General features: G+C 39.1%; 1 protein-coding gene and 1 non-coding gene across 8 annotated transcripts in view; both read right to left on the bottom strand.

Moving 5' to 3' along the window:
• The window catches only part of SMYD3 (SET and MYND domain containing 3), a 770,143-nt gene that overhangs the window by 430,070 nt on the left and 323,818 nt on the right, over nucleotides 1-16,255 (bottom strand). Inside the window, exon 1 of one of the 7 annotated variants that reach the window (XM_063666161.1) lies at nucleotides 5,905-6,476. The exons of the other annotated variants lie outside the window; for them this stretch is intronic. Within the exon in view, the coding sequence (XP_063522231.1) occupies nucleotides 5,905-5,964 (60 nt within the window). The 5' untranslated portion in view covers nucleotides 5,965-6,476. Of the gene's footprint in view, nucleotides 1-5,904; nucleotides 6,477-16,255 lie in introns of those variants that run through there. 7 annotated transcript variants of the gene reach the window in all.
• LOC129023219 (U6 spliceosomal RNA) lies at nucleotides 1,247-1,351 on the bottom strand. Its single transcript, XR_008496720.1, has one exon. It is a non-coding gene; the product is annotated as a U6 spliceosomal RNA (small nuclear RNA).

Here is a 16,255-nt window from a genome sequence, read left to right as displayed (position 1 = left end):
CAAGCAAACAACCCCACAATAATGGAACTCATTCCTTGGAAATAATGACAATGCAAAGTACAAGAAACACATTTTGAAGCATTAGTTTCATGTGAGCACTTGTTGATGGAAATATTACAAGAAGTCCCCCTAAGAACAGCGCTCTTCATTGTCAGATCAATAGTCTTGGTGGCTCACATTCCTAACATGCACTGAGGACCGTCTGGATAAAAAGTATCCAGTAGACCTCTTGGTGTCAAGTTGTAAAGCTTGAACTTGTTTTGGGATTTTTAAGAATGTATAATAAATATTGATTTATTAATTTACAATAAAAAAACTAATGGGTGAAAGGACCGGACACTCAGCCTCTGACCTTCATGTTTTCTCCCTGCATAGGAAGTCAAACTATAATCAGAAGATTGTCGTGTCTGGCACTACAGCTAGAGCAACGAGTTGCATAAACCATGAAGCAAACAGACTCTTCATTCATCCAGCACGTCCTGGCCTAGAGCTAGAAATACAGCAGCGAACAGGAGCGATCAGAGTCCAGATTGGACTCTGAAATGAGGACCTCCTTGCCACAGAAGCTGTGCAGTAGGGTCCCAGTTCTAGCTTTCTCTGGCCTAGATAATGCCTAATGGAGCCCTGCGAATATTCACTTCACTGACTTTTTTAAAAATATTTTTATATAACATAAAATTTTCACTTTAACCATTTTAAGTGTACACTTCAATGGCATTAAATTCAAAATGTTGTGTAACCATTACCACTATTTCCAAAAGATTTTTGTCATCCCAAACAGAAACTCTGTAACAAGTTTGCTTTTTAAAAGTGACACAAGTTACTAATATTTGTGGTTGACATTTTTTTTTTTAATATCTATGTTAAGAGCTCGATTATAGGCCTGCCCATAATGTGTTTAAGAGGTCTAGGGCCAGGCGTGGTGGCTCACGCCTGTAATCTCAACATTTTGAGAGGCCGAGGTGGGTGGATTGCTTGAACTCAGGAGTTTGAGACCAGCCTGGGCAACATGGTGAGACCCTATCTCTGCTAAAAACACAAAAAAGAGCCAGGCATGGTGGTGCACATTTGTGGTCCCAGCTGCTCCGGAGGCTAGCGAGGAGGATCACTGGAGCCTGCAGGGCAAAAGCTGCAGTGAGCCAAGATCGCGCCACTGCACTCCAGCCTGGGTGACAGAGCAAGACCCTGTCTCAAAAAAAAAAAAAAAGGTCTGTATGTTTCTTTAGCCATTGTGTTTATTTATGTTACAAATATGAAGTGTTTCACAAATTTGCATGTCACCCTTGTACAGGAGCCATACTAATCTTCTCTGTCTCATTCTAATTTTTTAGTATATGTGCTGCTGAAGCATGAACTAGCCATTGGGTTTTGATTTTATAACTGTTTTCCAGAAGGCAAACTTCTAAGTTCTTAAAGAGAAAGGTACCCCATTGCCATGTCCTCCCTCCCACCCCCACTACACAGAGGCACTTCCTTCAACAATGCACACTACTTCATCCAACTCTTACAAATATCTAAAGAGATGCTATCATCAGCTTTTTAGACATAAGGAAGCTGAGACTCACAGGAATGATATTTCTCAAAGCTACTCAGGAAGCAAGGGAACAACGCAAGCTTCGGTAATAGTTATTCCATATTGGAGCATGACTGACTGGATGAATATATGTTTGTTTTTGCTATACAGCCAACATTAACTGGTTCTAAGACTGAATACTGTATTAAATTTGTTATTAAAATACATACTCCTATAACAAGAAGGGACATATAAGACAAAATAGGAAAGATGAAAAGGTTTTAAAGACACAGGAGAGGCTAAAGAAGTGATTTTTAATGGATATACTCTGGGAGAAATTCTCAACTACCTCCCTACAAATGGGTGATATTAGTCACTTAGGGTGGCTGCCTGTTTTCTGAAAGCTGTCAGACAGCTTTCAGGCAAAATAAAGAAAGAGACACCCTACGGTTTATTGATGTATGTATCATGGTAGCACTCTGTGGTTTTAAGACAAATTGAAACTCCATCATGTGCTGCTTTTAAAGCCCAAATAACTAAAATAAAAACTCTAGGCACAGCAAAGGCAAAATACTGTCAGTTGTATGTGCTTAGGAGACACGTGTCTCTAAAAGCAACATGTACATTTCTCTTTTCAAGCAAATGTTTAAAGGAACTGGCACAGTAACAAACAAGGGGAAATACAGAGATCAGTTTTAAAGTCAGGATTTTGTTTTTGTGGAGTCTAATTTATTTCAAGAAATCCAGATTATTAAATTCACCTCCTATCTGAGGAAGGATCTCAAAGGAAAGGTAACACAGGCTAGTCGTCCTTAAATGCCGAAGTCCAAAAGACTAGTATTTAAGACCCAAGTCAATCACTTACTAAGTGTCAGACCTTGGCCATGTTACATAATTGCTCTCAATCAGTTTCCTCAAAATAATATCGCTTAACAAAGGATTAAGTAAAATAGTGCATATAAATCACCACACACAGACCGTAGCGTATACTTAGAGTTTGATTTCGGCATTAGAAAGCATGGGAGGCCGGGCGCGGTGGCTCACGCCTGTAATCCCAACACTCTGGGAGGCCAAGGAGGGCGGATCACAAGGTCAGGTGTTCGAGACCAGTCTGGCCAATAAGGTAAAACCCCGTCTCTACTAAGAATACAAAAATTAGCCGGGCGTGGTGGCAGGAACCTGTAGTCCCAGCTACTCAGGAGGCTGAGGCAGGAGAATTGCTTGAACCCGGGAGGCGGAAGTTGCAGTGAGCCGAGATCGTGCAACTTCACTCCAACCTAGGTGACAGAGTGAGACTCTGCCTCAAAAAAAAAAAAAGGAAGAATTGGAAGTGGAGGAGTCACCGAAGCACACTGATTTAAATTACTACTCAATTAGACTAAATTTTTTTAAAATCATGGTTTTCTTTGTCCCCCTCACCAGCTCACACACACAAAAAGCCAACACTACACTAAATAATAGAAGATAGACGAGGCCAAGATTTTCAACTTGTTCTCCAGCTTTCATTTTTTCCCTCCCTACTTCTATTTTGGATTAAGGTATTTCAGGGGCCCCAACATCAAAGTAGAACAGAAGAAGGAAAGCAAGATAAAATGAGAGGTAGGAAGTAGAAAAGCCAGTATACAGAAAAGCATACAGCATTTCCTCACTATACTAGCAAAGCCTACCATGCAATATTCAACAGGTAAATTCTGACGGATGGCTGACACTGGGTTCGAGACACTAGTCCACACGCTCTACATACTGAATACCCTAAGGTAGTTCAGAGAGAAACTGAGGGGGAAGACGGAGAAAACGCACCTCACGGTGCATTCTGTATGTCACTGTCTTACACGCAGGAGTTTCAATGTTTTGGTACCAATGAAAGACCAACTATCAGTTCTCCATGAGCAGCAAAATATAAAAATATCCTTGAAATCAGTACAGGGCCCTTCTGCTAGGGTCTGGTGATGTGGTTTCAAGATTCTTTGTCTTGTATCATTCCTCATTTGTTGGACCTACAGATAATGGTCCTGCCTAGAACCATCACCACAAGCTAGAGCGAAAAAATGCCAGAAGCCTAGGCTAGTGGGTAAAAAAACTCAACATTTTTCCTCATGATTAACCTTGGGTGGCCTTAACAAGTTACGTAAGGTTTTGTTTCTTCAGAAAGACACTGCATTTTTAGAACATCTTTAGGCACAAAAATTAGTCACGTAACTGAAAGACAAGAAAATTTTAAGCATATATTATAAATAAATTGAATATTAGGGGTGTGTATCCAAACACATGAATAGCTCTGAAAAGAATAAGACAAAAAGATCAAACATATTTGAAATCAGGGAGATGTCTTTTGGGAACTGAACTCTCGCCATGAGCAGGAGAAAACCAGAAAGGTCTTCATGGGTTCTGGTATCTGTTCAACCATTAATTCATGATGTGTCGCTGGAAAAAAATCACAAATGTCTTCAAGCCTCATTTTTCCTTATCTGTATCTGCCCAAGATCTCACTGGGTTCTTGTAAGAATCAAATATGATAACACAGTCATTCCTGAAGTATGGCCGCAGACCAACAGCATCAGTAAGCCAGGAACTTGTTCAAATGCAGTTGAGTCCCACTCAGTCCTAATAAATGAGAAACTTCAGCAATCAGTTATTCTGAGGCACCTTGAAGTTTGAGAACCACTGCACAAAAACAGATACAATCTGAAACATCTTAAAACACTGGAGTGTTGTTATTACGGAAAAAATTAAGAATGATACATTGAAGATTTTAAGAACTTTCACTTACAATTGGATACAGAAGAGGCTATGTGTGGCTTTTGTTGTTGTTTTTGTTGCTGTTGTTGAAACAAGGTGTCACTCTGTCACCCAGGCTGGAGTGCAGTGGTATTATTAGAGTTCACTGCAGCCTTGAATTCCTGAGCTCAAGTGATCCTCCTTCCTCAGCCTCCCAAGCAGCTGGAACCACAGGCATGTGCCATCATGCTCGGCTAATTTTTATTTTATTTACTTATTTACTTTTTTAATTTATAAGAAAAGAGGTTTAATTGAAGAAATTGGCAAAAAGGGGCTACGGAACTCATGCAACTTCGGAACCCAGCAGGGCAGTCATTAAATCTTAAAGCTCCAAAATAACCTGGCTCATTTTTAATTTTTCTTTTGTAGTGATGAAGTCTTGCTATGTTGCCCAGGCTGGTGTTGAACTCCTGGGCCGAAGCAATCCTCCTACCTCAGCCTCCCAAAGTGCTGGAATTACAGGCGTGAGCCACTGTGCCTGACCTATGTGTGGCTTTTTTAAAGCCAAGATTTGCAGTTAATGTAAATGCTACAATAAAATAAAATCCAAAATTATGGTACCTATCAATGTTAAAATGCAGTATTATTTCCTTATAACTTTAAAAGGGTTAAGGGAAAAGAAATAAAATTTGTAATGATTGTAATGATTACATATTCTTTAAAGAGTAAATATGAGACTAAATGTATCTCAATCCAATTATTAACAAACAAAGAGTGAACTTGAGATTAGCTCTCTCTAGGGAAAAAGGAGAATAAGTCTTCCTGGGATCTTTACATTTTCTTGGCAAGAGTAATGCATTCATTGCTTTTAAAAAGGTAAAAGGTAAAGTAAAAAAAAAAAAGAAATGTAGTTACAAAAGATGCATTTCAATTGATAATGGATGCCTTTAATGCAATGATTAGAGGAAATCTTGGAGGAGTTCTAATAAGTACAGCCAAATTAAGAACAGAATATGCTAAGAAAACGGAGAAGTCATATTAAGATTGTTTTTCATTCTGTATTCTAGTTAAACCCAATAAAACATGTTAAGACAAACAAAAGAATTCCACTTTAGAAATATCCTTAGGTCTCATTGATCATCATATCTCGTTTATCAAACCCAGGTAAGAAAATATGGTACTACAGCCTCTGACAAATTAGAGACAACCTGAGAACCACACTGGTAGAAACATACAGATCTGAAAAAATTCTGGGGTGAAAGTAAGGAAGAAGAGATTGGAAGAAAAAATTAACATTTAAAATACAATAAGATCGTATAGAAATAGAAATAGTTCACTGAAAAGACTTGTCCATAAAAAGCAAAATTACCAACTATCTGGAGATTTAAATTAGACTGTACTGATGAATATATTCTTCAGAATATGTTTATTTGTATGATCTTTTATGTACCTTTCAATAAAACTCTAGACTAAGTCCCTACGACAAAAGAGGCAGCCCCAGCAGTGGCCTTGTGGCCTGATGTCTAGAGACAGCAAGCCGCCATTCACTCACCCACCACTATCACACTGGCATCCCCACGTTTCTCTCCAAGCTTCTTCCCCACAGTATAAATCAGATCCAAATTAGCTGCTAGTCATAATCAGCAGAAAGGATGGAGAGGCCTTACGGTTACCTTAGACACAGCCCTAGTGGTCTCCTGCTTCCTCAGAGACAGCCTCCACCAGCAGCACATTTCCTGAAAATCTACAATCAGTTCTTCTGAGCCACTGACGGCTACTATGGTCCTTGCAGCTCTCCAGGTACTCACGCTTCTTTTTCTCCCTCTTTAATTCCAGGCCTTCTTCTCTTTCTTGCCTGACTTTGTGCCCCCTTTCAAACTTTCCCTTTTATTCAAACATACACCAAAATGGCAAAAGCAGCAAAACATCCTGAATCATGCTCACGCAAGCCAGTGCTGGGGAACAAAAGAGATACAAATTGATCATTATATTGTCTTTCATTTGGGCGTGGTACACAATTAAGAGAGGTATGCTGTTTTTATGTACTTCTCTATAACTGCAGCTCTAAAGGTTCCTCGTTCGATCATGAAATTTAAGAGGTACATGAGCAATGGCACTATACTGAGAAAGTTAAAACAAAAGATTTATTAACCTCTGGGTTGTTGTTTTAAAAAAGTATCATGGGGGTCTACATACTTCCTGAAGGGAAAAGTAAACATTTTTTTGAACATTTTATATGCTACAGTTTTTGTGGGTTTTTTTTTTTTTTTTTTTTTTTTTTTTTTTTGAGATGGAGGCTTGCTCAGTCACCCAGGCTGGAGTGCAGTGGCGCGATCTCAGCTTACCACAACCTCCACCTCCCGGGTTCAAGTGATTCTCCTGCCTCAGCCTCCCAAGTAGCTGGGACTACGGGCACACGCCATCATACCCGGCTAATTTTTGTATTTTTAGTAGAGACGGGGTTTCACTATATTGGCCAGGCTGGTCTCGAACTCCTGACCTCGTGATCTGCCTGCTTAGGCCTCCCAAAGTGCTGGGATTACAGGCGTCAGCCACTGCGTCCGGCTGCATGCCACAGTTTTTCACAGACATTATCTCACGAGTACACATGCCAAACCTAGCCATCTAGAGCTGTGCTATCCAAAAGGTAGTCACTAACCACATGTAGCTATTTAAACTTAAAACATAATTAAAATTAAATTTGAAATTCAATTTCTCAGTCACATTCAACGCATTTCAAGTGTTTGATACATGAAAACGGCTGCTGACTGCCATATTGCACAACAAAGAGACAACATTTCCATTATCACAGAAATTCTATGGTACAACAATGATCTAAGTCTTCTTCATGAAGATTTTCCACAAAAATGTCTGAAGAATTACATTGGGTCCCTTGTACAATGAAGATTAATTCTCTCACACTAAAGCTGTAATTACAATCCATATACGTGTGCTGTCTTGTACCTGCAGCCAGGTTTTCACCACTGCCAGTTTCTACGCTATACTTGGCTTACTGAGAGCTCCAGTCTTTTACAAACTCTTACTACATCCTAACCTCTCTTGAATGTCTGGCAAAGGTTTGGATCAAAAAAGACATCACATTTTTGCACATATGACATAATACTTACAGTTTCCTAGAAATTTACTGGCCCATATGAAGTGGGATCCCCAGGTCAGTGACAAAACTAAATTTATGCTACTGAGGTTTTGCTTGCCCAGGAAATATAAAAAACTTGTGACTGTGAAGTCACTAAATAAACTAATGGTTTTAATAATGAGGGCAAAAAAATATTGTAATAGGTATAATGTCATTATCAAACCACAGAAAAAGCTATACCTGAAATAGAGTTCAATTTTGGTTAGATTTCCTTTAAAGTCTCATAGGACTCATGTGGTACGGGGCCTCTGTGACAATAGGTAAATTTTCATAAATGCTTAAGCACATCTGGACTCTAGCCCAGTGACCTACAAGGTAATACATCATTCTGTCAGTTTCAGAGGTACATTCACATCCTATTCTCCAAAACCAGAAATCGCCCAGGAATTCCTAGACCATATGACATGTTGCTGAAGGAACATACAAATACATACACACAAATGCGCATGCACACACACACACACACGCACTGAAAGAATATTATAACCATTCACCTTTCTTCTAAATTTTACCTTCTGTGTTAACTTTCCCTGTGTTGACAAAGAGTGCCTCTCACTAAGTTATGACCCCGCGGGTCACTGTAATACAACATCGCAAACCGGGAATGTTATAATGGGTGAAGGGTTCTTAACATATAGCTCAACAGGAGGTTAGGAAGCCTTATGAACACTCGGATTTTTGCTTCATTTTTAACCAAAAGGGGTCAGAGCCTTGTCAATACCAGCTGTTGCAGTGGTTGGCTGCCTGTGATAATAGGCTGCCTTTCACCTGAAAGAATGAAGGGGTGTTTCTCTGAGTAATATCTTACGATACAGAGGATGATACTGTCTTTAAAGCTAGTGAAAATCAATTTTACTGTCACTTCTTTATTAAAAAAAAAAAACCTCCCTTTGCAGAAATATCACTGAGATGTCATGTTTAAATTTTTTTTCTACTTCATATTATTTATAAGCCAATATTTTAAAGATTTTTGGCAGTTCTTTAGGCCTGGGCAGAGGTGATATTTGCCCAGAATACATCTGATAAGGTCTCCTGGTTGTTTCTAAATTTCCTGTTTTGACTGATCAATGCTTGTACAGTGCTTGTTATTAAGTACTAGACAATAACTCCTGGGTACAGACACTGCTCCTTGTCTTTTTTCCTTTGTGTAATTCAGGTAGTAAATGTCCAGCAAAAAGCAAGATTCCAAGGGGTAAATTCAATTGCTGACCCATTTGCATTTCTAATTCTAATCCAAGTTAAACAAATGAAAAATCCACTGTAAAAGAGAAGCACAAAAGGCAAAATCTTCACAATCATTACCCAGGGAATCACTGCTTTGTATAAAATCATTAAAAATTATCTTGAAAAATAATAAAAGCAAGTTGAGACAATTATACAATTCTAAGAAGTGTTTTTAGAAATGTTCTTCTAAGTATTGTTCTTTTTAAATTTTATTTTTGGCAATTCTCGACTGTAACTACAATACAACATTCTTTCCCCAAAGAAAAACAAATTTTAAACTATTTATTTAACACTTTTGGTCACCAACACTTAACAGAAATAGTTGCTTAGTATAGCAGCTCAAGCAGCTTAAAAAATTTAAAAGTTAAAACTTTCATAGGGCCTAGAAGCAAAGAAAACTCATTAGCAATAAGCATAAATAGTGCCCAAATCTTGTTTTCTAAAACTATTCTCCAATAAAAGAAAACAGGGCACATTGAAGAAATGGCTGCTTCTAGGATATGAGCAGGAAACATAAAAAATAAGCCTGAAGCATCTTGTAGTGCCAGAAAGTGAGGAGGTGCTAAAGAAAAAAAAAAAAACTCTGCAATGATGAGGATATGTCAAATGGACACAGAAATCAACTGAAAAAGTTCCTGCACCGAGAGTTAGAATATTTTGGGCAAGCACATAAAGTAGTATTGGATTATAACTAGAGATATAAAATAAATTGTGTATGAATACATACTGATATAAATAAAAGACAAATCTCCTGTTCAGAGGAATTCCAAATAATTTACATATTAAATACTCCTCCTTCAAGGAGGTGGAACGTGGCTCCCCACTCCTTAAGTGTGGGTGGTACCTAGTGACGTCCCTGTGACGAGGACAGTGTGGAAGGGAAAAGGAGGAACTCTGCAGTGGCGAAGCCTGACAAACGCGACCTCAGCCAGGTGATCAAGGTCAAAATCAACAAGTCAAGTCGATAGAGCATATTCCAGGTAGGATGTAATGAAAACGGAACTTTATCTCTGTGGTCTTCCTCCCCAAAATCCGTAACTCCACTCTAATCATGAAAAAAATTTCAGACAGATATTACCTTCTTTCCACGTAAGGTACATTCTACAAAATACCTGACCAATATTCCTCTAAACTGTCAAGGATCATCAAAAACAAAGAAAGTATGAAAAACTGTACCAGCCAAGAGAAGCCTAAAGCAACACAAGGACCAAAAATAACATGGTATCCTGTGTGGCATACTGGTACAGACACTGGGTAAACACCAAGGGAATCTGAATAAAGTATGGACTTTAGTTAATAACCGTATATCAATATTGGTTCATTAATTGTAATAATGCACCATACTAATATAAAGTGTCAATAGGGAAAACTGGGTACAGGATATATAGGGGAACACTCTGTACTATTCGCAATTTTGCTGTAAATCTACACTTTCTAAAATTTAAAGTCTATTTAAAAAATTTAAACAATCTGTCCAACACTAAATCATACTGCATACAATTAAAAATATTTATTTGTTTGCCATTGTAATTATGGTTAAGAGTGTGGGCTAGGATCAAACTGCTTGGATCTGAATCCCGTTCCCCTGTCTAAGTTGATTTTTACTGTTAACAGTTATGTGCTTGACCTGTACACAGTATATAGCTAACACGGGCCCATTCTGACATCAGTTATGTTCAGCAGTCTTTGCTTTCCCAGTAAGAGAAAACAAGACAAATAAGGCCTAATCAGCCCAAAGCTTCTTATCACAGGGTAGCCATATTTAGTAAAGAACCAGGCAACATTTGCTGAGTATCACAGGGACTAAACCTGGGGCAAACTGGACCCCCGTTCACAGTCAAGGCAGGTTCTCTTTCCCAAGAACAGATGTAACCAGCAATGTGATTAATGCCTCTGGGCAAAGTGCAGAACTGATATTAAGAGCTGTCAGCAATTTCACATGATATGAACTCTGTTTATTTCTAATATTCAAATGAGCTCAACTAATGAAATACTCTTTTATTTTCATAAGCAAAAAGAGCAGTAGAATGAATTTGATAAAAAATATCTGAAGACACATTGAATAAGAATGACCAGGGTATATAGTATGTTATTCATCTTTTTTAAAGTTTACATGTTAAAAGATTTACAACTTCTTTCCTACCAATGAATGCTTCTTAAATGAATATTCATACAGCAATTGCAGTGGCGTTTTTACTGCCTAAGATAGTCATTAAAGGCTTGTCATCCTGGCCCAACAATGCCTCTGGTGCTTCTAAATTATTAGATCTTAGTCTACTGCTTTGAATGTTGTAATTGCAACATAAAAATGAGAAATAAATTACCAGTATGAACAATCAAAGGTCACAATTTTCAGCAAAAGCTTAGAATTTTATAGTGGCATCTACTTTTTAATATAAACTATTAAGAGTATTTTTCTTGATCAGACTGAGTAAATAAACAGATGCAATTAATGAAACAAATGAAAAGGCTGAGAGCAACTGGCTATTCTTTAAACAGACTATAAGTAACTAATGGGCATTAAAGGGTTTTTTAATTTAAATTTTTGTTTATAATTTCAACTTCTATTTTAGATTCAGGGGGTACATATACAGGCTCGATACATGGGTATATAGTGTGACGCTGAAGTTTGGGGTAGAAATGACCCCCTCACCCAGGGGGTGAGCCTAGTACCCAATAGGTAGTTTTTCAGCCCTTGCCCCATCCCCTCTTCCCCCTCTAGAAGTCCCAGTACCTACTGTTCCCATCTTTATGTCCATAATTAACGTTTTTAGAGTTAGATTAACTGTTACTATACCTAATACAAAATTCAATCTGGGATTGTGCCTCAGGCTATGCTCCACGTCTGCTACTATGCTAAGATCATGTGCCCTCTGTGAAGTCACTGAGCTGAGCACACCCCAAGAACAGGGAACCTGATATTTCTCTTCTATGAATGCACTCCAGCACCTCACATTGGATATATAAAGAATAAGGAAATCACTAAATAGTTCTTGGATTAAACAAATGAATGAATCTGCTTGTGGAATTATTTCCAATTCAGTGTATCAAACAGGGAACTTTGGTATACAGCCAACCAGGCTATTTTTTGTTTTGTTTTGAAAAAAGTATTCACTGTGAGGGCATAGAGCAGTTACAGGGCTCTAAACAGAAATTACTGGATACTCCCTCCCTTCAGGACAACGTTTGACACATTTGCAATATCTTGTCACATACAAAATTCAGAAGAGCACACCTGACTTGCTGGCTTGGCGGGGTGGATGCTCACCAGGAGATCTTGATTGACAATTACACCAAGTCTTTATCCAAGGTGGAAGTTAAACAAAGTAAACACGGAGATGCTATTCCTAGAAGAGAACAGCATAGATGCTGAGCGAGAATCTACACAGACGTCCACTGTAATAGAGAAGATAGAGGAGAACAGTATAGACGCTGAGCGAGAACGTACACTGACGTCCACTGTAATAGAGAAGATAGAGGAGAACAGCACAGACGCTGAGCAAGAATGTACACAGACACCCACCGTAATAGAGAAGATAGAGGAGAACAGCGTAGACGCTGAGCAAGAATGTACACAGACGCCCACTGTGATAGAGAAGATAGAGGAGAACAGTGTAGACGCTGAGCAAGAATGTGCACAGACGCCCACTGTAATAGAGAAGATGCACGGGATGGGAACAACTAACAATTCCCCAGGAACTACAGTAGGCATTTTGCTTTTCATATATATGATGTGATTCTCCAAACAACCTTTTGAGGTGGGTATTATCAACCCCATCTTTCTAGAGCTGAAAATGAAGTTCACCAAATTTAAGTTACTTAGCTGAAGTCATGATATCACACCTAGGTCTTTCTAATCTCTTCTACCTCCCAACCGAAAAAAAAAGTTTCTTATCAAAGCATCATGTGAAACATTAAATCCATGAAGTCTCAGAAATGCAACTCATCTTTGAAAACAATGTTTCTTGACAACAAGGACTTCTTGCCCTCATCAAGGTTTTCTCACAATATATTCAGCAAACCTTTTTCATTCAATCAAAATATGTTATTTGCTTTTATATAAACCTAAGTTTCCATGGCTATTGACATAAAATGGTGATACCAACGTGACAAGTACAATTGTTACAGACAAATTAATAAATCTGCTCATCCCTACAAGCTCAAGATTCCCCTCTAACTAAGTCTATCAGTCCTTATATATGGTAGTGGTAATAAGAGATACCAGATGAGAATATGGACACATCCACAAAAATTGCTAATCCCTAACGGCAGTCAACCTTATTAATAGGGGGTTAAAGCAGAAGCATTTTTTAAAGCAATGCAAGCCCAGCACTTTTCTACCATGCAGAAACTGTGTATTCATCTCTCTAGATCAGCTTAAGCACACGCATGCTATTTTGTTTATTATTTGGGTCACTATATCTGCAACCTAAGCAGATGGTATATGCATTTTATATGAAATATTTAATTAGGCCATCAAAAATGTGGCAGTACCAGCTGTCATGGCCTGCTGACCTTGGGAAAGGAGGAAGTATCAGCAAAATGAGGATGACAATGTTCAAATGAAACCCAGAAATGAAATGTTTATTAAAATCTCAGTTGCTCTAACTTACCACACTTCAAACCAAGAAATGTCAGCTGAAGCATAGTAATCCGGCTCACATCAATCACCTACAGGTCCACTGGGTTTATTAAAAACTATTTTTAGACTGGGCGCGGTGGCTCACACCAGTAATCCCAGCACTTTGGGAGGCCGAGGCAAGTGGATCACTTGAAGTCAGGAGTTTGAGACCAGCCTGGGCAACTTGGAGAAACCCTGTCTCTACTAAAAATATAAAAATTAGCTGAGTGTGGTGGCTTGTGCCTATAATCCCAGCTACTCAGGAGGCTGAGGCAGGAGAATCGCTTGAACCCGGGAGGTGGAGGTTGCAGTGAGCTGAGATCATGCCACTGCACTCCAGCCTGGGCAACAGAGACTCTGTCTCAATTTAAAAAAAAAAAAAAAAAAAAAACCATTTTTAAATGATTTATACTGATACATACATAGAAAAACTGGAAATATGTACTGCAAAATAATAATTATTATTTCTAGATGGTGAGCTAATGGGTGATTTTTATTTAATACTTTTACTTAATATTTTCTATAATGTACTTTTATGATTTGAAATCTTTTTAATTTAAAAAAACAGTGACATATACATATCAGTCCTTTTATTTAGCACTGTAGTTCCTGAAACACTGCCTTAAAAATCCATTTTTCTCATAAATAAATGTGAATACATTTGATCCTTTCTCATTTCTATATGACCACCTTTACATTTTTCATATCTGACCGCCCTATCATTGGCCTATGAAGCTTTCCAATCTCTTAGCCCAAGTTCTTTTTCCAACCCAGTCAGAAGACTCCTGCTACTGCAAACGCCAGGCTGGGCCTTGACTCTACCTGCAAGAATTCAGCTGGAACCGAGTCAACTCCTTCCCCCTTTCCTCAGAGGCTTTTCCAGAGACTTCTCCCTTTCCTCAGTTCCCCAACCCATCACCATCTCCCTCAAATCATTGAAATGTGACGTATTAAATCCATGCACAGTCTCAGAAATGCAATTCCTCCTTGAAAACAGTTCTTGACAACAAGGACTTCCTGGTATCATGCTAGCTAACAAAATATACTCCAAATCCTTTTCCATTCAATACATTATACCTGCTTATGCATAAACCTAAAGCCTCCATGGCTAGTGAGAGAATATGGTGATACCACAGTAACAAATCCCACCCAATCACTCCTCAACCTCTTTGCCCAGAAAATAAAGGCTGGAGGCTGGGTGAGGTGGCTCACGCTTTAATCCCAGCACTTTGGGAGGCCAAGATAGTGGATCACTTGAGGTCAGGAGTTCGAGACCAGCCTGGCCAATATGGGAAAACCCGTCTCTACTAAAAATACAAAATTTAGCTGGTCATGGTGGTGGGCGCCTATAATCCCAGCTACTCAGGAGGCTGAGACAGGAGAATCACTTGAACCTGGGAGGGTGAGATTGCACTGAGCTGAGACTGCGCCACTGTACTCCAGAGCAAGACTCCGTCTCAAAAAAAAAAAAAAAAAGAAGAAAAAAAGAAAAGAAAAGAAAAAGAAAATAAAGGCTGGAGACTTAAGAACTTTCTCCAGTTTCCTTCCCTGGTCCACAGCAAATCCCTCTGACCCCAGGGCTTTGTTTCCCTCTCACTGGTCCTTCAGTGAAATTAATTCAATAAATATCCATAGAGCTTTAATCCAGATGTGTGCCAGATATTGGGGATTTGTTCAGCCACCATCAGACACAGTGTCTGCTCCATCAATTCTCTCCCGCTTCTGGACGCCAGCACCTCCCCATGGTTGTTCGCTAGAGCTGCCATAACAGAATACTACAGACTGATGGCTGAAACAACAGCAACTGATTCTCACAGTTCTGAAGTCTGGAAGTTCAAGATGAAAGTATCTATAGGTTTGGTTCCCTCTGAGCCCTCTCTGGCTGGAGGAGCCACTCTCTTGCTGCCTCCTGACATGGCAGTCCCTCTGCACACATGTGCTGTTGGTGTCTCTTCCTCTTCCTACAAGGACACCAGTCATACTGGACTAGGGTCAACCCTAAAGGCCTCATGTTAAATCACCTCTTCAAAGACGTTCTCTCCAAATACGGTCACATTTTGAAGTACCGGTGGTTAGAACATCAACAAATGAATTTGCGGGGACACAGTTCAGCCCAGAGCACACTCTCCCTTCTCCTGGGTTTCTCACTTGCTCCTGGCTCTTCTACTCAGTCAATAACATCCTCAAATCTTTTTCCTATTTACTGCGCCAACAACCCACTCCTAGTCCAGATCTTCCCTCTGTCCTATCTAGCTGCTTCCCATCACTGCCAAAATGTGAAAATACCCTAAACTAGAAGTCTCAAACTCAAATATAGAGCAGCCAGGAGAACTCTAAGTGGACCGGATGGAGAACAAGAGGGTACCAGTGCCTGCTAAAGGTGGAGATCACTATCCATTGCCAGCTAACTTCAGTCAGCTGTGAAAACAGAGCCCAGGGTATCTACTGTGTTTTGTAAGAGAACCCAGAAATATATTTATATGTAATTTCCCAAGTTTTATATGCTCATAATAAAAACAGAAACTCCCCCAAAAAACTGTAAGTGGGCCAAATAAAATAGGTTTATAATCTATTTTCCCCTATTTTTTCCCTATAATCTCTTAAATTTACTTTCCCCATTTCCTGACCTGTCATTCATCCTCACATTAATGAAAACAGGCTTCTTTGTACCAATTCCTTTTCCCAGACCCCACTTAAACAGCTACTGCTGAAGCCCCCATATCTTACCTGCCATGCTTCCCTTCTCAAGTGTGAGCTCCTTGAAAGCAGATCCTGCGTCTCTACACTTCCAGTGCTAAGCACTGTGTCCAGCATAGAATGTGGGCTCAGTAAATGATTACTAAATAAATTGGCTTATCTCTTTCTTTAGAACAACCCAGTGAAATGGAGGAATGATAAATCAAAGAATCTTACCTTCAATAATTTTGTCAAAGCTCACCACTTAATTTACCTATTTGCTTCACTGGTTTAGCAAGATTCTGGACCATCATGTCACATATATACTCTTACATGGCATGACAGC

This window comes from Pongo pygmaeus, chromosome 1 (assembly GCF_028885625.2).
Source record: "Pongo pygmaeus isolate AG05252 chromosome 1, NHGRI_mPonPyg2-v2.0_pri, whole genome shotgun sequence".
NCBI lineage: Eukaryota > Metazoa > Chordata > Mammalia > Primates > Hominidae > Pongo > Pongo pygmaeus.
This window is presented reverse-complemented; position numbering and strand designations above follow the sequence as displayed.